Source organism: Trichomycterus rosablanca, chromosome 9 (genome assembly GCF_030014385.1).
Source record: "Trichomycterus rosablanca isolate fTriRos1 chromosome 9, fTriRos1.hap1, whole genome shotgun sequence".
Lineage (NCBI taxonomy): Eukaryota > Metazoa > Chordata > Actinopteri > Siluriformes > Trichomycteridae > Trichomycterus > Trichomycterus rosablanca.
This window is the reverse complement of record NC_085996.1, coordinates 986,274-1,011,623: the sequence shown is the minus strand read 5'-3', so window position 1 is coordinate 1,011,623 and position 25,350 is coordinate 986,274. Positions and strand designations below refer to the sequence as shown.

The 25,350-nt window shown below is 41.1% G+C and overlaps 4 protein-coding genes across 4 annotated transcripts; 2 read left to right on the top strand and 2 right to left on the bottom strand.

Annotated features, from left to right (window-relative positions):
- Positions 1 to 1,656: 1,656 nt before the first annotated feature.
- On the top strand, positions 1,657 to 9,249 carry bpnt1 (bisphosphate nucleotidase 1). Its single transcript, XM_063001535.1, has 9 exons — positions 1,657 to 1,789; positions 2,919 to 3,050; positions 5,307 to 5,411; positions 5,536 to 5,643; positions 5,941 to 5,989; positions 7,743 to 7,834; positions 7,915 to 8,112; positions 8,524 to 8,629; positions 8,775 to 9,249. Exons 2-9 carry the CDS (start codon positions 2,931 to 2,933, stop codon positions 8,924 to 8,926), a joined length of 930 nt encoding a protein of 309 aa, XP_062857605.1. The 5' UTR covers positions 1,657 to 1,789; positions 2,919 to 2,930; the 3' UTR covers positions 8,927 to 9,249.
- Positions 9,250 to 10,343: 1,094 nt separating this feature from the next.
- Positions 10,344 to 12,746, top strand: LOC134320934 (protein yippee-like 5). The gene is made up of 3 exons (XM_063002575.1): positions 10,344 to 10,543; positions 11,456 to 11,600; positions 11,886 to 12,746. Exons 2-3 carry the CDS (start codon positions 11,460 to 11,462, stop codon positions 12,108 to 12,110), a joined length of 366 nt encoding a protein of 121 aa, XP_062858645.1. The 5' UTR covers positions 10,344 to 10,543; positions 11,456 to 11,459; the 3' UTR covers positions 12,111 to 12,746.
- A 2,659-nt stretch (positions 12,747 to 15,405) lies between these two features.
- Positions 15,406 to 16,636, bottom strand: LOC134320933 (uncharacterized). The gene is made up of 2 exons (XM_063002574.1): positions 16,604 to 16,636; positions 15,406 to 16,304 (listed from the first exon to the last, which is right to left on the bottom strand). The coding sequence occupies exons 1-2, from the start codon at positions 16,614 to 16,616 to the stop codon at positions 15,433 to 15,435; spliced, it is 885 nt and encodes a 294-aa protein (XP_062858644.1). The 5' UTR covers positions 16,617 to 16,636; the 3' UTR covers positions 15,406 to 15,432.
- A 2,577-nt stretch (positions 16,637 to 19,213) lies between these two features.
- LOC134320206 (uncharacterized) lies at positions 19,214 to 24,761 on the bottom strand. Its single transcript, XM_063001533.1, has 3 exons — positions 24,678 to 24,761; positions 23,112 to 23,143; positions 19,214 to 22,424 (listed from the first exon to the last, which is right to left on the bottom strand). The coding sequence occupies exons 2-3, from the start codon at positions 23,122 to 23,124 to the stop codon at positions 21,508 to 21,510; spliced, it is 930 nt and encodes a 309-aa protein (XP_062857603.1). The 5' UTR covers positions 23,125 to 23,143; positions 24,678 to 24,761; the 3' UTR covers positions 19,214 to 21,507.
- Positions 24,762 to 25,350: the final 589 nt, after the last annotated feature.

Genomic DNA, 25,350 nt, shown 5'->3' with positions numbered 1-25,350 from the left:
ATATATTAAACCTGTATGAGATAACGCAGCTGTTTGGTATGAAACCAGAATGCACTTACAAAATCATTAAAACGATTATGATAGGTCGCTCATTAATAATAACCTGGACACATATGCAGAAATGTAAAGATTGATAAATTAACATAACAGAAATAAAAGTTACATTCTTTTCTTAATTCTGTGTAAGGTATGACTGGAATACACACTAAAATGCGAAACTTTATTAGTCATTTATACATATTCATATGTACAGTACAATTACATTCTTTCTTCGCGCATCCCAGCTTGTTTGTGCAGGGTCAGCCAGTGTACGGCCCCCCTGAAGCTTGCTCAAGGGCCCAACAGTGGCTGCATGGCCGAGCTGGGATTCAAACTTTCAACCTTTCGGTTGATAGCCAAGAGCCCTACCCATTAGGCTACCACTGTCCCCACTGTCACTGACCCTAGGCAGAGTGCCAATCCATCACAAGGCTCTTTTACACACTTTTATATTCACTCGTTCACACACCTAGGGCCACGGTAGGGCAGCCAATCCACCTAGTAACATGTTTTGGAGAACAAGTGGGAGAAAGCCTGAGTGTCCAGAGGGAACTGTCCCCTATGCATACTACATCTGGCTTTTTTTTTTTTTACCAGGCTTAAACATGTGGTCTAAATCAATCATCAATTTCCTTCCAACTTCTAAAACCAATGTGCAGGACAAACTTTTTTTTTGACCTTTTAAGGCATATATACAGGCATTTTTTTATGCCAAAAAAGCTTGGTTACATTCTATATCAATGGGCGCTCTTTCCCCTGCCTAAAAGAGAAAAATTATAGCAGTATGTTTAAATATGACTTCTTACTTCTTGGTATTTAGGTTGTAAATAGGGTAGTGTCAGTAAACCCAACACATTTTGACAACCTTTTGTGCCAATTGTGGCCAATTTATAGCCAATTGTGGCTGTATAGATGCCAGACTGGCTGATAGCACCACAGGGATTTTAACCCCATATTTCAGCAGTTGCGGGATGGTGTGATTTACCACCGTGCCAACAGAGCGTCCGACTTTAAAATATTAAGACAAGATAAGACTTTATTGATCCTCTTAGGAAAATTAAGTTGTTATAGCAGTACAAGAGAAGGGTGGCAAAGAACAGAAAGAAACGACAACTAAGAAGAAACATTAAAAATTAAATAAATAAATAAATAAAATACAGATTTAAGAGCTGACAAAATGCACACATGGTGTGTGGTTATTTACACTATTTAATTTTTTTTTTTTTACACTAGGTTGAATTTTTAATTGCAACAAAATTGACCTTTATCTGATTTTAGAGTTATCTGTTCTGGTTAAAGTGAAAAAAAAAACGACTTAAATATGATCTCAGGTCAAGGTTTTGAGATACAAAGTCCATGTGTTAACTGATGCCCCTACGTGGTGGGTAGAAGAGTCTATGTAGAATGCATACTACTATACTAACAGTGTGTAAGCAGAATAAACTAGTGTGCGTGTATGAGCGGTGAGAAGAGTACTATCGAGTACGGTAGTATTCTAAATATCCCGCCTCCTAATCCGTGATTGGAGGACTGGCAGAGGATATGATTGGCTCATTACCTAAAGCCGGGTTTCTATTGGGTGGATTTTCATACCACGCGGAAGAAAGTGATATTTGCACAAGGGCGGGTTTGTCTGAATACGGGTAGGGTGAAGATTGTGGAAACGCCTGTTTTCAGGCAAGACCGTGTAGTTCAGTGTAAAGCTGATCCAGCACTCTGAACCCTGAGCTTTGCTGGGACTGTGAGCACTGTGAGTATATAACACATGATTTCTCATTATTTAAATATAAATGTATATGTGTTTTGTGTTTAATATATTATACAGGTTTGCTCGGGTTTTCCTGCATTATCAGATTGAATGAGCACAGCTAGGCAGGTCAGACCTGATCAGATTCTTGCTGCTTGTGTCTTTCATTGCAGGAACTTTTGCTCTAAAATGTTTAGTTTTTATTGTTTAAATAAGATGTCAAAGCAGCAAGAAACACCACAAGGATGGAAGCTTGAATTTAAAGTGACTTAATCAGGGGTTGCCAGTCGTTTCCATGTCAAGGTCCAACTTATCACTACAACAAAACGAACAAAACATTTGAAATGGTGGCATATAAGTAATAATAACAGCTCTCAAAATACTTTATTTATTTTCTTTTCACTAAGCAAATCATCTTGGTCAGGGTTGAGGTGGATTTACAGCACTCATAACCACCGGGCTCATGCGGAAGGTGGATTGCTGCAGGTATGAGAGTGTAAAGTGTGTGTTCAGTACAGTGTTGGTCAGTCAATTTTCACCACATATATCCACATTTGGACAAATTAATGTTTAAAGACAGCCAAAGGATGCTTTTAACCCATAATTTCTGCCTCCACCTGTTCAGTATGGTCAAAATCAGTGATTTATCAGTGATCAGTTTTTAAGTGATAATACCTTTATGCGTACTGCTAAGTGTTCAACTGGGGTTTGATAAACACCAGAATAAAGTTAAAGTGTTATTAAAGATTAATGAGAACGTTCTGGAGTTCAGGGTGTTAAGTACATCACCACATTCTTCATCTCTGCAAAGATCATTCATCTTGAAAATCTTCAGCACTCCACAAAGACCCATTCAGACCTTGAATAAGGAGATTATTAGCTTCTATGTACTAATATATAGCTGCAGGTTTGTTTTTCCCTGTATGTGCTTTGTATAGTCCACTGATGCACCGTGTTCTACACTAGTTTATTCTGTTTCTCGTCAGGCATACCTAGGCCCTGTTCCACGGACTCTCTGGCTTTATCACTGTGACTTTGCACAACTCGTGCATGTTTGGTTGGGTGTGGTTCCTTGACGTAGTAAAATAATGAACTGAAGCACAGTTGAGATTTCTTTGTATACGTTTCTCAGTTGTGGGCAGCGATGGCTGGCAGTACGACGGTGGTGATGCGGCTCTTGGCTTCGGCCTACACCGTTGCTGAAAAGGCTGGAACAATTGTACGGAATGTCCTGCAAAAAGGAGACCTGGGAATTATAGAGAAGGTAAGCACGGCCCAGTGAAGCGTTCATACTTTCATTTTGTTTATTATTAATCCAGTCTTTTTTTTTTACTAACGGCTCTATCCTCGTCAGAGACCTGAGGGATCCTCTGCCACCTAAAAAACTCTTCGTTTCGATGTACAGTGTATCACAAAAGTGAGTACACCCCTCACATTTCTGCAAATATTTCATTATATCTTTTCATGGGACAACACTATAGACATGAAACTTGGATATAACTTAGAGTAGTCAGTGTACAGCTTGTATAGCAGTGTAGATTTACTGTCTTCTGAAAATAACTCAACACACAGCCATTAATGTCTAAATAGCTGGCAACATAAGTGAGTACACCCCACAGTGAACATGTCCAAATTGCGCCCAAATGTGTCGTTGTCCCTCCCTGGTGTCATGTGTCAAGGTCCCAGGTGTAAATGGGGAGCAGGGCTGTTAAATTTGGTGTTTTGGGTACAATTCTCTCATACTGGCCACTGGATATTCAACATGGCACCTCATGGCAAAGAACTCTCTGAGGATGTGAGAAATAGAATTGTTGCTCTCCACAAAGATGGCCTGGGCTATAAGAAGATTGCTAACACCCTGAAACTGAGCTACAGCATGGTGGCCAAGGTCATACAGCGGTTTTCCAGGACAGGTTACACTCGGAACAGGCTTCGCCAGGGTCGACCAAAGAAGTTGAGTCCACGTGTTCGGCGTCATATCCAGAGGTTGGCTTTAAAAAATAGACACATGAGTGCTGCCAGCATTGCTGCAGAGGTTGAAGACGTGGGAGGTCAGCCTGTCAGTGCTCAGACCATACGCCGCACACTGCATCAACTCGGTCTGCATGGTCGTCATCCCAGAAGGAAGCTGACGCACAAGAAAGCCAGCAAACAGTTTGCTGAAGACAAGCAGTCCAAGAACATGGATTACTGGAATGCCCTGTGGTCTGACGAGACCAAGATAAACTTGTTTGGCTCAGATGGTGTCCAGCATGTGTGGCGGCGCCCTGGTGAGAAGTACCAAGACGACTGTATCTTGCCTACAGTCAAGCATGGTGGTGGTAGCATCATGGTCTTGGGCTGCATGAGTGTTGCTGGCACTGGGGAGCTGCAGTTCATTGAGTTAAACATGAATTCCAACATGTACTGTGACATTCTGAAACAGAGCATGATCCCCTCCCTTCAAAAACTGGGCCTCATGGCAGTTTTCCGACAGGATAACGACCCCAAACACAACCTCCAAGATGACAACTGCTTTGCTGAGAAAGCTGAAGGTAAAGGTGATGGACTAAACCCAATTGAGCACCTGTGGCGCATCCTCAAGTGGAAGATGGAGGAGTTCAAGGTGTCTAACATCCACTAGCTCCGTGACGTCATCATGGAGGAGTGGAAGAGGATTCCAGTAGCAACCTGTGCAGCTCTGGTGAATTCCATGCCCAGGAGGGTTAAGGCAGTGATAATAATGGTGGTCACACAAAATATTGACACTTTGGGCACAATTTGGACATGTTCACTGTGGGGTGTACTCACTTATGTTGCCAGCCATTTAGACATTAATGGCTGTGTGTTGAGTTATTTTCAGAAGACAGTAAATCTACACTGCTATACAAGTTGTACACTGACTACTCTAAGTTATATCCAAGTTTCATGTCTACAGTGTCGTCCCATGAAAAGATATAATAAAATATTTGCAGAAATGTGAGGGGTGTACTCACTTTTGTGATACACTGTATGTGAATCCAGATAAGAATCAGTGTTGATTTATATAATTAGAAAGAAATAAAGAAAAGCATCTGATGGATACAAGAACATCTAAAGAGCAACTGAACGTTTCTTTAATGGGACGCCCCCTTCTAAATATTGAATCCACGTGTTTTAGCACAACAAGTGCTTATAGGTGTAATAAATCAATTATATAAAGGATATAATATGCTTTCAACATTGCAGCAACAGTTTAGGGTTCCAACATGATAAAGCTCTATAAAGACATGAAGAAAAGCTCCAGTCCTGTACAGAGCCCCGACCTCAGCCTTACTCAACATCAGTGCCCAGTCATACTAATGCATTTTGAATACTCTGAATGGGCACAAATCCCCATACACAGGCGTACTTCAGAGTCTTGTAAGCGGCTGATGTTCTAGCTGAAGATCAAACCATTTGTTTTTGAAACAGGATGTCTGGCAAGCTCACGGTCAGGTGTCCAAATACTTATGCCCATATAGTGTATGTATGAGGTTAAAATGTCCTGATTATGTTTCAGACGGGTGCGAACGACGTGCAGACGCTGGCCGACCGGCTCGTACAGATGAGTATATGTGCTTCACTGTCCAAGAGTTTCCCCAGAATCACCATCATTGGTGAGGAGGTAACCGTGTTCCTCATTATCATCTTCATAAGCAAGTCGTGAAACCTGCACCATGCACACCATAAACATAATAAATCAAGAACAAACACTCAACTCAGTTCTGCTGTTTATCCATGTTGTACAGGATCTACCAGCTGAACCCGTAGACAAGGACTTGATTGAGACCAGCCAACACGACGTGATCTTACAAAAGCCGTGCCCGGATGAGTACAGCGGGCTGAAGGAGGAGGAGGTATGAGGAACATAGATTTGGTAGATGTCCTGATATTGCAGTGTAATTTTTATAGACCCCGGTGTTCCTGTCCTATCTGTGTTTAATTCACTCACATTGTAACAGGTGGATCTAATAAAGTTCTGAATACTTTCTGAATCCACAGATTGTGCTAATAATGTGAATGTGCACACATACTCACCTCATCTTTAATGTTTATAATATGAATCTTTATATAAACCGTCGTACCTCGTGTCTCTGGAGATGTGTAGAATGTTCTGCAGCATGTTAACACACTTCTGATTGGTTCTCTCACAGTTGGTGGTGTGGGTGGATCCTCTAGATGGCACCAAAGAATACACTGAAGGTAAGAGAGTCCCATCAGCCCTGTCTCTGCCATGCCTACCTGCACGCTGCCCACCCTCAGTGCTGCCCAGACTTCTCTGATCAATGGGATTGTTGAGTGTAAATGAAGAGCCATGAAGGAATGCAGTAATGCAGCAGTAATGCAGCAATAACATAACAGTAATGCAACAGTATTGTAGCAATAACGTAGCAATGTAGCAGTAACATAGCAGTAATATAGCTGTAATGCAGTAGTAGTGTAGCAGTAATGCAGTAGTAATGCAGCAGTAACAACAGTAATGCAGCAGTATTAATGTAGCTGTAATGCAGCAGTAACAACAGTAATGCAACGGTATTGTAGCAATAACGTAGCAATGTAGCAGTAACATAGCAGTAATATAGCTGTAATGCAGTAGTAGTGTAGCAGTAATGCAGTAGTAACGTAGCAGTAATGCAGCAGTAACAACAGTAATGCAGCAGTATTAATGTAGCTGTAATGCAGCAGTAATGCAGCAGTAACAACAGTAATGCAACGGTATTGTAGCAATAACGTAGCAATGTAGCAGTAACATAGCAGTAATATAGCTGTAATGCAGTAGTAGTGTAGCAGTAATGCAGTAGTAACGTAGCAGTAATGCAGCAGTAACAACAGTAATGCAGCAGTATTAATGTAGCTGTAATGCAGCAGAAACGCAGCAGTAATGCAGCAGTAATGTAACAGTAATGCAGCAATAACATAGCAGTAATGTAGCAATGATGTAGCTGTAATGCAGCAATAGCATAGCAGTAATGCAGCAGTGACATAGCAGTAATGTAGAAATTAGAAAATGGGAATTGTTTACATTGACAGAAATGAAAACGACAGTGTCCATGCTCAGGTTGTTGGTAGCTCAGAGATTGAGGTACTTCACTAGTACTTGTATGGTCGCTTGTTTGAGCCCCATCACCAAGTTGCCACTGTTGGGCCCCTAAGCAAGGCCCTTAACCCTTATTTATTTAAAATGTAATTGTATATGTCAATACTTGAGTCTGATTATCACCAGGTCACTTCCCTTTTTATTTGCATGCGGGTAATTTTGTCATGCCCCATACCCACCCCCCTGCACCCCCCGTCTTCTTTCTTCTGCACGTTCCTCTCTCTGTTTCTGTTTTCAGTTCCTGATCCTAATCCTGCACTGATCCACTCTTTCTCTCTCTCTCTCTCTCTCTCTCTCTCTCTCTCTCTCTCTGTACCCTGTAGCCGCTCGATCATTGGACGGCCCTGTTATGAGTGGGAATTGGTTCGAGGCCCACAGAGTTCCAACAAGTACGTTGGGCCTCCTCGTTCATTTCACCCGAGCACCTCAGAGTGTGTCCAGGTATTTGGACGCCTGACCACAAGCTTGCTGGACGTCCCATTTCTAAAACAAGCTGTATTAAAACAGATTGACCCTGATATTTTTAGCTAGAACAGCAGTCACTCTGTGAAGGCCCCTCACAGATCTTTGAAGTATGTCTGTGGAAATTTGTGCCTATTTAGAGCATTTGAAAGAACATTGTGATTTTTGTCAGTAAAAAGAATTTCTGGATGATTGGAGAAACACTGATCATGCCCCCCCATACACTGCCTACTGAGTAACGTCCAGCAGGCATAATGGAACCTCCGATGGCACCACTGAGGTACAGAACGCTGTCCCGGGTGCCCAGGATGTTAATTTGTTTAGCACAATGACGCATGTGGATGAGGAGTGTATTATCTGTCTAAGAGAAGTGTGTGTGTGTGTGTGTGTTGGCAGGGCTGCTGGATCATGTGACCGTGCTAATAGGTATCGCTTATAAAGGGAAGGCCATCGCTGGAGTGATCAATCAGCCCTTCTACAACTACCAGGTCAGAGTGCCATACAGTGAGTGAGTGTGTGAGTGAGTCGAGACCCTGGCGAGTCCCTGACCCCTCTTATTCCTGACCAGGCCGGCGCCGGGGCCCCTCTGGGCCGGACGCTGTGGGGAATGCTGGGCGTGGGGGCCTTCGGGTTCCAGCTGCAGGACGTGCCGGAGGGGAAGCGCATCGTCACCACGACTCGCTCTCACAGCAACAAACTGGTCACGGACGCGGTGCAGGCCATGGAGCCTCATGATGTCATCAGAGTGGGCGGAGCTGGAAATAAGGTACGAGAATACTGTTAATAACGATAGTGATAGCGACGCCGCTCAACTAGCCCACAAGCACCGGGGTCTCGAGCTTTTTGGGTTGAAGAGGCGGTGCTGTTGTCCTGGCCAGGCGCACACACGGGCACACTTGGGTTTGCCTGAGGGAGGGATTCATCGCTGCTGTTTATGTGCGCCCTCTGCTGTCTGGGCAAGGCTGCTGCACTAGCGGTTGATGTGCTTAAGTAAAACCGCCGAATATAAATCAGGTCAGGGTCTTGGTGGGTCCGGCTTCCTCACTCACGAGTAGCGCACCCCGGACAGGACGCCAATCCATCGCAGGGCTTGCGATGTGCTGTGATTCCGGGGAGACCTGACCCACCATGAGCCTGACCACGTGAACACATTATCTCCTGGTCTTCATCCTAACAGATCATCCAGCTGGTGGAGGGAAAAGCCTCGGCGTACGTGTTCGCCAGTCCGGGCTGTAAGAAATGGGACACTTGTGCACCCGAGGCTATTCTGCATGCAGTCGGAGGTAAACGCACTACCAGAGGCAATCAGAGGGGGGCAATTACTTTTTTTACACACTTTTTTGTGCATTTAATTACAGCAGAGTGTGTGTGTGTGTGTGTGTTTGTTTGTGTGTGTGTGTGTGTGTGTGTGTGTTTGTTTGTGTGTAGGAAAGTTGACGGACATGCACGGGAACACGTACCGCTACGATGCTGATGTGAAGCACATGAACTCGGCCGGTGTGTTAGCAACACTGAAGGATCATCAGTTCTACACCAGCCGTGTTCCTCAGTCCGTCCTGCAGGCCCTGAAGTCTGACTGACCTGAACCGGCTCCGAACCCCCTCCGAACCAGATTCAGACCATCAGAACCGGCTCCGGACCCTCAGAACCAGATTCAGACCATCAGAACCGGCTCCGGACCCTCTGAACCTGATTCAGACTATCAGAACCGAGCCTGTGTGCCTTTAGATTACAGTCAGTACAGTCCTCGCACCTGAAGTCGTGACTGACTGTGCTTTCATCCAGAAAGAGGAAATAGATCTGAGATAATGACAACTCTAACACATCTGTAACACATCTGTAACACATTTGTATGTTGTTTTTAGCTGCTGAAATGTCCGGCTGTATTAAATGATTTTGTTTAGTTCATGACTGACTTGCCATTCCTTCAGGTTCATTACTAACTAAACCCTGATGTTCTGCTGGACTTTGGTCTGGGTGCTCGGGTCAGGATCGCCTGTGCTGAACGTTCTTGCAGGTCCAGGCAGTGAAGCTTCAGTGCTGCTGCTGGTTCCTCGGGTGTATAAGAGGGAAAAAAATCAATATTAATATTTAACACCACACATGGTGCATTAAAGTCTTGTTGAGCTGTTTACACATGAATATGTACAGTGTACAATGTATAGCACATTAGCTAATTAAAAGCTGATCTATGGTAATAAAGGACACACCAGCATAATTAGCCGTGTTGCTGCTTTTGCATTTTAAAATCCTAAAATTAAATAAAGATCAAATGATGTGTGTACACACAGCTTTATTTGTCTGAGCTTCTTTAAATAAAGCTTGTCTTCATAAATAATAATAAAACACAAATAATAAATACATGTTTATAGATTTTAATCATCAGTTCCAGCCTCTTGAACAACTGTAATCTGTCTGTTTATTTTAAATGAATGATTTGCAGTCTGACGGTGATATTGGATGAATAATAATAATAAACCTTTATTTATATAGCACTATTTAAACAGTACTAGTTTAAAGTGCTCTATTTGCCCTGAGATATACATGAGTAAGTAATTTTATACAGTAAGAGAACCCGGGGAAAATCCACACGGCTTTGGAAAGAACATGGAAAACTCCAAACATTGACCAAAGGTGAGGCTCGAACCCAGTTCCCCAGGACTCAAGTTGTTGTGCGGCACTACTCGACCACCTTTTGAATCAGTAATTCTAGTATTCATTATTAATTCGCTCTTTAATTACATTCATTTTATGTTATTGGTTTAAATGTGATTAACAGCAAAAATAAAAGTTTAATATTTTATACGTTCACACTGCAGCTTCAGTATGCTGACAGAATGTAAACATGCGCATGCGCGCAACTGTCTGTTATGCCTCTTCCAACTGAAACAGTTTTCGACGCAACACCGTTGCAGCGGAATTAAATATATCACGATGCGCATGCGTAAAACTATATTTCGCAAGGAACGTTTTCGGTCGTAACAGCGGATGTTGCTGTTAGGCTGCGGAACAGCTGAGCGCGTAACAACACAGCACAGTCAGACAGAGAGAGTCTCTGTAAACAACAGCCTAACACAGCAGCGAGAATATAATACAGCAATATAAAAGGCTTAACAGGGACACAAGGAACCATAAAACTCTGTTCTGATCAAATCCAGATTATTAATCAGACGGATTGGATTAGAACAACAGACACGGTGAGACGTGTTCACATTCAGACAGCTGGTTAGCTTTAGCTGTTAGCTTATCAGCGTTGTTTATATTTTCTTTTCTTTCAGATTCTAACACTGCGACATGTCAAAATTGCATATTTAAATCATAATAAATGTGGTATGTTTGGTTAATGTTGTAGGCATGTTGTCGTTTTGTGTAACTACATGAATAATGTCTTTCTTTTGGCTTTGACAAACAAGTTTTAGAGGTGGGCGATACGGTTATAATATCGCGATACCGTCTTGAGCTAATTCTTCCATTTATGTACTGAATTTACCATATTCTATTCACATAAAACATGTAATCCGGGGTGTTTCTATAGCTATAACACACCTAACATGTTATTTTTTTACAGTATGTGAAATTAAACACTTAAACAGAAATCGTGCCCTTACTTTGGGTTCTATATTAGACGTTTTATTTATAATTTTTACTTAATAAAAACATTTATTCAAACAAAAATATAGGATAAAACAGTATAGTACAGTGCTTACTGTAATATTATAATACACAAATACTTTATTCTGATTTTATCTGAATTACCACTAAGGTGTAAAGAAAAGTGTGTAATATCTAGTAATTGGTAGTTTTGGTCCCACCATAATAGATAATAAATAATAGATCATTTCTATGTATAGTATTTTTTTGGTTTGTACTAAAAATAGTGAATTTAAAACACAGTAAATAATTTATCAACAAATAATTCTTTTCACTGTAGTTGTTACTCCTCTCCGACCTGATGTGAGTTTGTTGGATCTAATACAAGCTTAATATATAATGTAATTGATTAAATTTGTGTTTGTCAGATTTGATCACACATCACATTAATAAATACGTACCAGTTAGTTCACAGGTCGTGTCCCTAACTCTTGACGTGTTTGTTTTCCTCGTTGCAGCACGATGGGTCGTATCTTCCTGGATCACATCGGAGGCACTCGCCTCTTCTCCTGCGCCAACTGCGATACCATCCTGACCAACCGCTCCGAGCTCATCTCCACACGCTTCACCGGAGCGACAGGACGGGCTTTCCTCTTCAACAAGGTGTGCAGACGTGACAGGATTTAGCTTTTTTTTTTTTACTCAAATCGCAAAATTAATTGTTGACATATCAGCTAGGAGGAACAGTGACTGCAAACTTGTTGATAGGAATCAGGACAGAGATCAGAGGCTGGTTCAAGCCCCACTTCAGACATAGCTCATGAGGGCGTGTCTATCACATGACAAGCAGCAGCATCAGAGATTTCGGACTTGTTTCCAAAAAGTAAGAATAACGAGATATTACTCAGTCCATCCATAATTACTGTTCTGTGCTGGTTCCTCCTCCAGGTGGTGAACCTGCAGTACAGCGAGGTCCAGGACCGCGTCATGCTCACAGGGAGGCACATGGTGCGAGACGTCAGCTGTAAAAACTGCAACAGTAAGCTGGGCTGGATCTACGAGTTCGCCACCGAGGACAGCCAGCGCTACAAAGAGGGGCGCGTCATCCTGGAGAGGGCGCTGGTGAGAGAGAGCGAGGGCTTCGAGGAACACGTGCCGTCCGACGCCTCCTGAATCTCCCTCTCCCCTTTCCTCTCTCTCTCTCTCTAAATATCTTTCACGCTGCTCATCTCGGTCACCGCCGCGTCCAAATACGACCCGAACATCGGAAACAAGCATCCGCTTCTCACCAGCTGGGCCGGCCTCGCTTAGAGACTGACGAACAACAAGAAAATGGATCCAGCAGCCCTTCTGCTGCTCGTTTCAATCAGAACAGGAGTTCCTCTATTATTCACTTAATATAGAAAACAGATCCAGCAGGTGATGGGAATCAGACAGTTAATTTAGAAATAGATCCAGCAGCCCCTCTGCTGCTCAGTTAATATACAAAACAGATCTAGGAGTCGATCTATTGTTTATTTACTTTAGAAAACAGATCCAGTAGTCGCTTTACTGTTCATTTCAATCAGGACCCGGATCCAGGAGTCCCTCTATTGTTTAGTTCAGTTAGAAAACAGATTCAGGAGTTGATTTATTGTTTAGTTTAATCAGAAAATAGATCCAGCAGTCCCCATTGTGATTGATCAGCATCCTTCTCTCTCCTGAAGGTCTTGTTTTACTTTAAAGCCACTTTTATTTCTTATTCATTAGACGTGAAGATTAAACTGTGCTCATTTGATCTAAATAAAGTCGACAGTCTTGCTTGAACAATGCGTGGTGTTTGAGTCTGAAACTTGAAGCAGGGTTACGGTTTAGACAAACGTTTATGACCCTAGTTGGAGTGTGTAATGGTCCTGGGGGTTTCAGGTTTTCATAACACACTTCTTTGTGTAGCATAAAAAATATAATACATGTTATTTTTATTAATAGTTGATTTAGCAGAGACTTTTTATCCAAAGAGACTTACAGTAATGTGACAGTATATTGTTTAAGTAATTGACGGTTAAGGGCCCAACAGTGACAAGGGTGGCACGGTGGCTAAGTGGGTAGCACTGTCGCCTAGGGCTGGGCGATATGGATCAAAAATAATATCTCGATATTTTTTAGCTGAATGGCGATATACGATATATATCTCGATATTTTTTCATCCCATAAGGTAATAACAAAAAGACACAGACAAAGCTTCATGTTCCAATTTTTTTTTACAGGCATTTTTATTAATATTCATGCTGGGGAAGCTTCACACAGGAACTATTTTTCCTTAAAAAAAAAAAAAAAAGAAAAAGTTTGTTGTAAACGTATCTCCTGTTGTGTAATGTGAATTACAAATATATAGTCTGGCCCTTTAAGAATGTTAAGTGCACTATAGGGCGCAGGGAGTGAGTGTGTAGGGAAGAGATCAGAAAAGACACCGTCTCCGGCTGTGCTTATGTTCTTTTGTTGTTTTGCACTGAGCTTGTTAAAAGTAGCCCGTTCTCGTTAAACCTGCCCCCCCTCACATGTTTGGACTTTATACATTGTTTTACATCAGTAGCCTTAACATTTACATTAATTATTATTATTTTTTAACGTATAGAACTCAATTCTGTAATCCAGGCATAACTAATCGTTCATGTTACTGTGTAACTATTACAACATTTAATGCATTTTAATCAGCGTTCTGCTTCATGCACTTTATTATTATTTAACAGCTTTATTTGTTGTTTAATTGCTGTTTGCTCCGTGTTTACTGCAGAGTTAGTTCATGCAATTTTGTTAATTTTTGGTTGTTTATTGGCCGACAAACTGTATAAACTAACACGACCACGTACAACATCCAGTACAGAAATCACTCTCCATAATGTTTGTTTTTTACAGATAGAGCAAATATCTATATATGCACATCACATGTACACACACGAATCAGAACAACAGGAGACGCGTCGTTACGTTATTATTACTGTTTATAACACTTGCATGATTTACACTGTTTATATATGAAATAAATACGACTCGTTTTCTTGTTTTTCAACTTTGGGATTTGAAGTGAAAAACGAATGAAGGTACACGGAGCTGGAACCTTTTGTCTGGACTTGTTTTTGGCATTCTCTACAGAATACATTATTCTGCTGCTCATCTAACACTTCTCCACTGAATCCAAACCATCTCCAAATAACTGAGCCGTTATTATTCTTTTTACTAAGCAGCTCGTCCACCGTCTCCATGCGATCATGGGAGTTTTACTTACAGAAATGTGTTCTGAGGGCAGAAAGAATTGGCGGTGGGGAGGGGCGAGTTGTGTTCGGTGAGGGAGAGGGGCGGGGCAGTGAGGGAGAGGGGCGGGGCAGGAGAACATGTGCAGAGACAAACTGGGAGAAGAAAAAGACGAACTGTCGGATCTAATTGGAACGTGACATCTATATCGATATACGCGATATTGTCTTATCTTATACCGCGTATGAAAATATATCAATATTTTATAAAATCTCGATATATCGCCCAGTCCTACTGTCGCCCCACAGCAAGAAGGTCCTGGGTTAGATCCATAGGTGGGGCCTTTCTGTGTGGAGTTTGCATGTTCTCCTCGTGTCAGTGTGGGTTTCCTTTGGGAGCTCCGGTTTCCTCCCACAGGAGCGGAGCACAAAGGTCAGCACGTGTTGTGCAGTTCGGTGAAGAGGTTGGATTCTTTACACGCAGCCGGTGGTAAAGTTCAAGTTAAATCCAAACTTGCAAAAACACGAACGGTAAACTGAGTCAACTGAGCCGACTCGTGTGTCGGCACAATCTCTTTAACTCTACTGAGCGAGCTGCATTCTGCATCCACTGCGGGTGGACTGAACTCAAGAAGAGCTCTAAAACTCTTCCAAAAACTAAAACTGCTGAAACTGCTAAAAAATTTTCTCTCCAAAAACTTTTGAACTAACTTTGAATGACTGTGCCGCCTCTTTTTAGGCTCATTTTAAGCTTAAGCATATTTGAATTTATGGTATGTTCCTTTAGCAATGTTCTGCTACATGGGCTAGTTTAATTGAGCCCATTACAAAGTGCATCGACCAGTAGACCTAAAAAGTAATAAAATCTGGCTTTTTTGGTGGTGGTGGATTTGGCTCATGGGGCGTGTCTATCACATAACTAGCTGATTTGTGCTTTAATCATGTTGTGTTCTCCAGAACTGTCCACTTTTCTCTCAACAACAAGAACAGGGAAATAATGAGCGGTGTGTCTTTACTTTATTGAAAGAAAACAAAAGAAAATATCACAATTATTATTTTTGCACATAAATCATGTTACATATGTGATAAACAAAAATGTAGAGAACATCTTTACTAAAAGTCAAAATCATCAAAGCGTTTTAAAGATTGTACATTTACTGCAGGTCACAGCCAGAAAATGAACTTTTATTCTATAAAACATAAATAAATGAACAGAATGATGTTCCATGTGCACTAAGATGAACTGAGATCACTGAGGTTTATTATTACTCGTTTGTTTTCTGGTGTGAAAACTCTTTTCTCTGTATTTTTTTGAAGATGGCCAGAGCGGGGAGGAAAACCTCTGAAATGCACCTGAGACACAGATTGGTAGGAACCAGAGTCTCGTTATACTTGATGTGCTGCTCTTTAGGTTCTTCAGAACTTAACAGGAATGTTGTGTGAATGTTGCTCACAAACATCTGATAATGAAGCAGATTCGTCATTCTGACCAAGTTTCTCTTCTCATCAGTGATGACCAGGATTTTACGTTCATCAATTTGTATCTTCTTGTTTGTTATGAGGTTTTTCTGTGCTTGAGTCAGTGGTTTGTTGTACACCATGACATTTTCAGCTACAAGAAATAAGTACTCTTTGTGTTCCACCACGTTTTTAATTGAGATGTCCTCAAAAACCTTGTTTAACTCTTTCTCACTCCCATCACATTGTTTCATTGCCCAATTCACAAGAACTCGCTCCTGCACTTCCTTTCTTCTAAGCTTTTCATTGTCCTTGTTCGTAGCTGAAGGTGCAGAACTACTGGCTGAGGGTTCTTCTCCCACCTCACACGCCTGTAAATGATTTGACGGGTCGTAGTCTGTGTTCCTCTGAAAAAACAAATCCAGTAAACTTTTAGGGACTTTAGCGTCATTCATTACATCAAGGAACCACCCAAGTTCATCGTTGTTTCTAATCTTATCGATGTCATCAGCAGTGAGACACAGACTCTTTTTCAGCTTCTTGTCTTTCAGATAATCCTCCAGACCCTCCATTTCACCCTGAGCGAGCTTCTTCTCCAGGTCATCAATCAGTTTCTGGCTGTTTTGGGGATCTGAGACCCATTCTTCCAGTTTGGCAGTGGTGGATACAGTCTTGAGATCTGTTTCAAATTCAGACAACAATTTCAAGTAGTGAAAAACCATCAATATAAAACTTTTATTTTAATTGGCTAAAGCAAGCAGTATGGATTGAATGTTCCTAATGTCCTTGTGCACCTACAGTGCTGTAAAAACGTTTTAATAGCCTCAGTTACTGTATGTTAGTCACGCTGAATGATTTCAGTTAATGAAACAACATTGAGAAATGTTCTTTTGTACTGACTTGCAATTCTTAATGAAGTTTTGAGGTTTTGAGCCACGACAGAAGCCCAGATATTATTTATAATATTTCTGAACTTACTTATTGCAGCCATAACAGTTTGAATCCGGTGTCTCTTTCTTTTGTTGATAAGATATGAAGATCTGTAAAGAAAATATCAGGATTTGATCACGTTCCACAAAAAAAAAAAAAAAAAAATGTTTTTCCCAAATACCCTGACATAACCCTCCTAGTTCTACCCAGACTTGGGACCTGCACTGAGAGCGCACTGACAACTTCTGAATCCTGAAATTGATGATGCAGTTATGTGGTGAGTGAACTGATCACAAAACGACTGAAGCCTTATTCTGATGGCGAGTTTATGAAGGAGTGCTAAAATATTGGCTCCAGAAAAGTTAAAACTATTTCAGAACGTTAGCCGTTCCTGTTGGACAGTGTCTGATTGTATTGGTGATATGGCAGAGGATATTAACAACTCTCTAAAAGATTCTATCACGGATTTCGAGTTTTACTCGCTGGCTTTAGACGAGACGACAGACATAACAAATACCAGCCAGCTGGCATTTTTTGTACGTGGAATTACGGCGGCTTTTGAGACGAGAGAGAATTTACTTTCATTGGAGGGCGTGCAGGATACAACCAGAGGTGAGGACATTTTTGAAAAGCTAATAATAACAGTGCACTCCTATGATTTATCTCTCAACAAACTAAGTGGAGTTACTACAGACGGTGCACCAGCTACGGTGGGGACACATAAAGGATTGGTGGCATTTCTGAAAAAAGAAATGACACGTCTTGGTCTGGATCCAAGCAATTTAGTTACATCACTGTATCATTCACCAAGAAAATCTGCGCTCACAGTCACTGTGTATGAAAGATGTGATGGCGATGGTTGTTTCCTGTGTGAACTTCATTAAAAGTAGAGGGCTGAATAACGGACAATTCAAGGAATTCTTGAAAAGCCTGGAAACAGACTATGGAGATTTGGTTAACTACTGTGAGGTGCGATGGCTAAGCAGGGCGAACATGTTGAAGCGATTTTATAAACTCAGTGATGCTTCTTTTTTTTTTTTTTTTTAATTCTGTCACCTTCAGAAGTTCTCCGATGACTCGGCTGTTGTTGGCTACATCCTGGATGGAGACGACAGTGAGTATAGGGAACTCACCAAGAACTTTGTAGACTGGTGTGGACAGAACCACCTCGAGATCAACACCAGCAAAACAAAAGAGCTGGTAGTGGACTTTCGAAGGTTTAAACCACATCCACTGAAACCGGTGAACATCCAGGGACGGAATATCGAGATTGTTAACTCCTGTAGGTACCTGGGTGTTCACCTTAACAATAAACTGGACTGGTCGGATAATACACAGGCTCTGTACAAGAAGGGCCAAAGCAGACTCTATCTGTTGAGGAGGCTCTGGTCTTTTGGAATACAGGGGGCCCTTCTCAACTCTTTTTATGACTCGGTGGTGGCATCAGCCATTTTCTATGGCGTTATCTGCTGGGGCAGCAGCATGACAGCAGCAGACAGGAAGAAACTGGATAAACTGATTAGAAAGGCGAGTTCTGTCCTGACTGCACCCTGGACTCGGTGGAAGCAGTGGGGGAGAGAAGGATGATGACCAAGCTGTCATCCTTAATCGAGAACACTGATCACCCACTGCATGAAACTGTGGCTGCACTGGGCAGCTCCTTTAGCGACAGGCTTCTTCAGCCGCGTTGCTCAAAGGAGAGATATCGCAGCTCCTTTCTTCCTTCTGCTGTCAGGCTATACAACCAGCACCGCCCCAAACGTAGACAATTACCATCACAATAATTCACTTGGTTTCCAATATTCTCTGTGCAATTACTTTTAAATTATGTGCAATACCTGCTGTACCTGCTGTACTTTGTGCAATACTTTTTAATAACTGTGCAATATTTGGTTAACTTCCTTCATAAATACTGTTTATATTTTTGTAATTTTTTACATATTCTTACTTTTTAATATATCTGTACATACGTATGAACACTTTTTGTAATTTTCTATTTTTATATTCTTGAAAGCTGCTGTAACACTACAAATTTCCCCCTGTGGGATAATAAAAGGCTATCTTATCTGATCTTATCTTATCTTATGCTGTAAAAAGTTTCATTGAAATGAAAGGGAAATATGTGGAAAAACTCAGTGATGTCAAGTGGCTCTGTGGTTTGGCGTTCATGGTTGACATCACAAGCTGTTTGTCAGAGCTCAGTGTTAAAGTTGTGGCATATGCAACTCGAAAAGGAAAACATTGGGCGTTTCCCTACTCTTCATGATCACAATCCTGTGCCTGAGAGAACAACAGAATATGCAAAGGAATGTGCTCATTAGCTACAGGTGTTTTCCCAACGATTTCAAGATGTGAAAGCAAAAGAACAAGATCTTAACGTTTTTGCAACACCATTCAATGTAAATGCAGTTGATGTACCAGAGTGCATGCAGCTAGAGGTCATTGAACTTAAAAATAACTGTCAGTTACGTGCCAGGCACAGCAACATGGACCTGCTAGAGTTCTACAAGCAAAATATAAGTGCTCAGGAATTTCCACATTTAAGGAAACATGCACTGAAAATGGCATCACTGTTTGGAACATCACTGGTTTATTAAAACTTGCTGTCATGCACTTTCATTATTTTTGTCACAGAAAGCCAAACAGAAACGTCAATAATTAGTTTCAGGCGTCCACTTTTTTTTATTTGTTTTATTTCCACATTAGCAACAGAATCAACACAACAACTTGAAGAAAAAAAGGAAAGATTAACAGTGAAACAGTCTAAGTTTTCCAGCTAATCGTATTTCCAAACTTCACAGAATTGTTATTTTCCTTTCTGTCTGATGTAAGTAAGTAAACCTAAAATAATCTTCATTATTAAACCTGTAGAGCTTTAAAAGCACAAAGTTCTGATTGTAGAAGCTGTTGTTTGTGGTAAATCTTTACTTACCTTTTGGCGATTGTGGAGCTCAGACAGAACTGTGCCTTATTCTATCATCCACACCCTTTTATAATCCAAATCCCACCACACACTAGTTTCAACATAACTGGTAAAACAACTGTTATATAACTGATCTTATACAGTGACTGAATACTTTCATTTTCAGTTTACATGAACACTGAAGTTCCTTCACATAAAAATCTTATTCAGTATTTACATTTATAACACTTAGCGGACGCTGTTATCCAAAGCGTCTTACACTTGTGACTGAATATAATGCACACAATTGAGGGTTAAGGGTCTTACTCAGGGGCCCAACAGTGGCAGCTTGGCAGTGGTGGGGCTTAAACGTGTGACCTGTTGATCAGCTGTCTGGTACCTTTACTACTGAGCTACCACTGCCCTGCCAAAGCTAAAAAACTAGATTTCTAAAAGGTTGATAATCTGAAAGTCTGTTATAGCTGCAGCTGAATATTAATGTCGCTTGTTGTGGAATTGCTTGTCTCATGGTCAGGAGTCTACATACTGTAGAGCAGGGGTCCTCAAACTTTTTAACCGAAAGGCCAGATTACTGTTCTTCAGTGTTTCGGGGGGCCGGACCGCAGGTGAAATAGTAAACACACCCAAAAAAGCTATTTTCTATGTATACTGGATGTATTGTCTGTGCTTTGTATAATTGTAGTTCATAATGATAATGCAGAAATTTTTATTTATTTTAATAATTTCCATTATCCTTCCTCATACAGTGTTTCCTTAAAAAAATCAGTGTGAACTGTGAGCCTGCTTTTGCCTGACGACAGTAAACGTCAGGTTCCATATTTGTTACTGCCAGTCATAACAGCTAATAAATGTTGATCAGTGAGTCTGGATCTGGTTGGAGATTTAAGGTGTTTCAATTTCAAGTCTGCACACAGAAGTAGATGCTCCTGAAAACGGTAGTTACTTTGAGTGCATGTTTTATTGAGATCGGGGAGCTCACAATGGAAAGAGAAGCATAAAAATTAAACAATGTGTTTGAGTTTTGATTTTGGATGCGTTGATCTCCGGGAGCAGGTCGTTAAAACATTTCAAAACTCGCCCCGACTCAGCCAGCGGATCTCAGTAAAGCACATCTTCAGCTCAGACAAGAATTCCTGAAACTGCCTGTAGTTAAGAGCATTAGCTTTAATGAAACTAACACAGGACACGAGGATTTTCATAACGAAATCCCACTTAACTGCTTCGCAACACAGTTCAGTGGCTGCGGTCACTCATCTCTCTATTGATGCACCAATCACTCCCCTCATGCTTGGAGCGCCACCCGCTGGATCGCTGCCGTATAATCTACTGAGACTCCGGGTGGCCAATTTTTGTTTCCTCTGTTATTTTTTTCCCGTTATAATACTGTGAGTTCGAAGATGAACAGCGGCCAGACAACATGTATTGCTGCTGTGGTTAAAGGGGCCGGTCAAATTAAAGCATCGGGCCGTATACGGCCTGCGGGCCGTAGTTTGATGACCCCTGCTGTAGAACATCACAACCTGGTGGTTATTAAGTGAACATCAGCAGCAGGTTGATCGTCCTCAGAACTATAGGATCATAAGATCATGGCCATGTTTTTATTTGTGAACACTGAGGTGGAGGGAGGGGCTTATGGGGGCGTGTCGATCACATGACTGATTTGTGCTTTAAACACGTTGTGTTCTCCAGAACTATCCACTGTCAGGTAAAAATAGGTGTCTACTTTGTTAAATGAAAACAAACAAATAGCAGAATTACCATCATTTTTGCACATGAATTATAATATATATGTGACAAACAGTCATCAGATGCATCAGATTGTGCAGATGTGATAAACAATAGTGTAGAGAACTCTTTATCTTCACTCTAAAAATCAACAAATCGTGGAATTTACACACGTTGCACAAACATTTTACATTTACTGCAGGTCACAGCCAGAAAATGAACTTTTATTCTATAAAACATAAATAAATGAACAGAATGATGTTCCACGTGCACTGAGATGAACTGAGATCACTGAGGTTTATTATTACTCGTTTGTTTTCAGGTGTGAAAACTTCTCTGTTCTCTGAACTTTTTTGAAGACGGCCAGAGCGGGTTGGAAAACCTCTGAAATGCACCTGAGACACAGACTGGTAGGAACCAGAGTCTCGTTATACTTGATGTGCTGCTCTTTAGGTTCCTCGGTACTTAACACGATTGATTTGTGAATGTTACTCACAAACATCTGATAATGAATCAGATTTGTCATTCTGACCGAGTTTTCATCAGTGACGACGAGGATTTCTTGTTCTCCGGTTTCTGGCTTCTTGTAGACCATGACATTTTCAGCTACAAAAAACTGATACTCTCTGTGTTCCACCACGTTTTTCATTGAGATGTTCTCAAAAACCTGCTTGAGCTCTTTCTCACTGACGTTGCTTTGTTTCACTGCCCAGTCCAGAAGCACGTTGTTTTTATTTCTAGCCGATGGTGCGTTATTGCTGGGCGAGGGTTCTTGTTTCCCCTCGTTCACTACCCCAGATGTACCTGTGTTTCTCTGCTGATTAGGAGCCACGTTTTCTCCACCCGGTGTGGCTAAGTCGTTATTCTTTCTAAAATCTAGTCTAAAATCAGTGTAGATTTCTGGGTGCACTTCCATCTTCAAATTATTTGGTGGGTTGTAGTCTGTGTTCTGAAAAAACAAATCCAGTACACTTTTAGGGAATTTAGTACCGTTCATCACGTCAAGGAACCACCCGAGTTCATCGTTGTTTCTAATCTTATCAACATCATCAGCATAAAAACACAGACTCCTTTTCAGCTTCTTATCCTTCAGATAATCCTCCAGAGCCTCCATTTCACCCTGAGCGAGCTTCTTCTCCAGGTCATCAATCAGGTTCTGGCTGTTTCTGGGATCTGAGACCCATTCTTCCAGTTTGGCAGTGGTGGATGCAATCCTGAGATCTGTTTTAAGTTCAGACATCAATCAGGTAGTGAAAAACCATCAATATAAAACATTTATTTTCAATTGACTAAAGCAAACAATAACTGACTGTTTCTCATGCAATATGTGAGGGCATGAAAGTCTTGTATGTTTAACAGTGGCTTCCAGCCTTGCTCTACATTGACTGAGATTGTTCCCTGAATCTTTTTACAATATTAAGTACAGTAGATGATAAATTACCCAAATTATTTGCAATCTTGCTTTGAGAAATGTTTTTTTTTAACTGACTGGCAATTCTGAATAAAGTTTTGAAGTTTTGAGCGATGGCAGAACCCCTCAGTTATATTATTTATAATATTTATAATGTAGAGGGACATGAAATTATGCGGCATCAACCCTAGTTCGTGGGATTCCAGCGCTGAAGACCGTACAGCCTGGCGACTTGCTCTTAGACGGGGTACTCAGAAAGCAGAGGAGGACAGGTTCAAGCATCTTGCTGACAAGAAAGCCAGAAGGAAGGCGCGGCAATCTCAACCACAGCGTGCGACTCAATTTGTCTGGGCAACTGTAGCCGGGAGGCCACGCAAGGGTTGGCTTGTACAGCCACTCGAGAAGGTGCAAATAAATTTACCCGCAACGGATGCTACACCATCGTCTCCCGAAGACGGAAGGATGCCAGAGAATATTTATAATATTTCTGAACTTACTCAGTGCACCCATAGCTTCATCAGTCTGGATCCTGCACATAACGAGAAAAAAAAAGAATAAAACTAAACTTTCTGAATCCATGGTACATAAAACAATTAAAATGTATTAATTGAAAAATCTTGTCTTGACTATTTTTATTGAGCAGATTTTAAAAATTGCAAATCGTTGTTTCACCCAACTGAGGTACACTATATTGCCAAAAGTATTCGCTCCCCTGCCTTCACACGCATTTGAACTTGAGTTCATCCTAAATAACTTACTATATAGAAGCACTTTGTAGTTCTACAATTACTGACTGTAGTCCATCTGTTTCTCTACATACTTTTTTAACCTGCTTTCACCCTGTTCTTCAATGGTCAGGACCCCCACAGGACCACCACAGAGCAGGTATTATTTAGGTGGTGGATGATTCTCAGCACTGCAGTGACACTGACATGGTGGTGGTGTGTTAGTGTGTGTTGTGCTGGTATGAGTGGATCAGACACAGCAGCGCTACTGGAGTTTTTAAACACCTCACTGTCACTGCTGGACTGAGAATCATTCACCATCCAAAAACATCCAGCCAACAGCGCCCCGTGGGCAGCGTCCTGTGACCACTGATGAAGGTCTAGAAGATGAGCGACTCAAACAGCAGCAATAGATGAGCGATCGTCTCTGACTTTACATCTACAAGGTGGAGCAACTAGGTAGGAGTGTCTAATAGAGTGGACAGTGATTGGACACGGTATTTAAAAACTCCAGCAGCGCTGCTGTGTCTGATCCACTCATACCAGCACAACACACACTAACACACCAGCACCATGTCAGTGTCACTGCAGTGCTGAGAATCATCCACCACCTAAATAATACCTGCTCTGTGGTGGTCCTGACTATTGAAGAACAGGGTGAAAGCAGGTTAAAAAGCATGTAGAAAAACAGTAATTGTAGAACTACAAAGTGCTTCTATACAGTAAGTTTTTCAGGATGAACTCAAGCTTATATGTTTGTGAAGGCAGGTGAGCGAATACTTTTGGCAATGTGATGTACGTAGAATAGAAGTGATTTTTTAGTGTCTCAGTTAGGATTGAATTCTGTGCACTTTGGCGGCCTCTGTCGGTTACACAGCAGCGCTGCCTTCTCCAACACGTGTGAAGTTCTCTGTAGATTTCCTGTAGTTCGTGGGTGTGGTTTATATTTACTTTAAAGTTTTACTATTTTTAAATCTATTCAACAAATGTGGGTTTATTAAAACCTGCTGTCATGTGTTCATCATTACTTTTGTTACACGAATGTTACAGAAATACAAACAGAAACGTCAATAATTCGTTTCAGGCGTCCACGTTGTTTTCTTTGTTTTATTTCCACATTAGCGACAGAATCAACACAAAACTTAAATAAAAGGGGAAAATTAAACATAAAACTGTAAATTTTGCAGCTAATCATATCTCTCTTGACTAAACAGAATCTGTCTGATGTAAGTAAGTAAACTTAAAACAGTAAATAATCTCTATTATTAAACCTGTAGAGCTTTAAAAGCACAAAGTTCTGATTTTAGAAGCTGATCTCTGTGGTAAATCTTCACTTACCTTTGTGGTGGTTGGATTGTGGAGCTCTGTGTTAGTTTACCGAGGTTCTTGTGACCCTCACTGCGGTTGGAATAATAAAGTGTGTGGACGTCACAATGAGGCAAAGTCCAACACGACTGAAAACTACTGGAATCATATCATGACACGAGTGATGAAGAAGAAAAACACACCGATCAAATCCAGATAAAATGTTCAGTTTTATTCTTGAGATTTTATTAATATTAACAGCTGATCTTATACAGTGACTGAATTAGTGGAACATGAACTTTAAAACTTTCAGCTTCAGTTTTCTGAGCAGGACACTGAAGTACACAGTGGCAGCTTGGCAGTGGTGGGGCTCAAACCAGCGACCTTTTGATTAACTGTGTATCTTTACTACTGAGCTACCACTGCCCTGTCAAACCTAAAAAACCATAAACAATGAGATTGGTACGATGTTCTTCTGTTGGAATGCGTTCTCAGAAGGTTGGAATGATTACTCCAGTCTGTCTGATATTAAAACTAGTTTGATTTGAAACCTCTGTGTGACAAATATGCAAAAATAGAAGAAAATCTACAGCTTTGTGCAGGTATTGTTTTAAAAATCAATAAAAGAAAGAAAAACAGCAAATATTTATTTATTTTTTGGGTATTTTCAGCACAGACATCCTTAATCAGCCAGTCGATGAGTGCG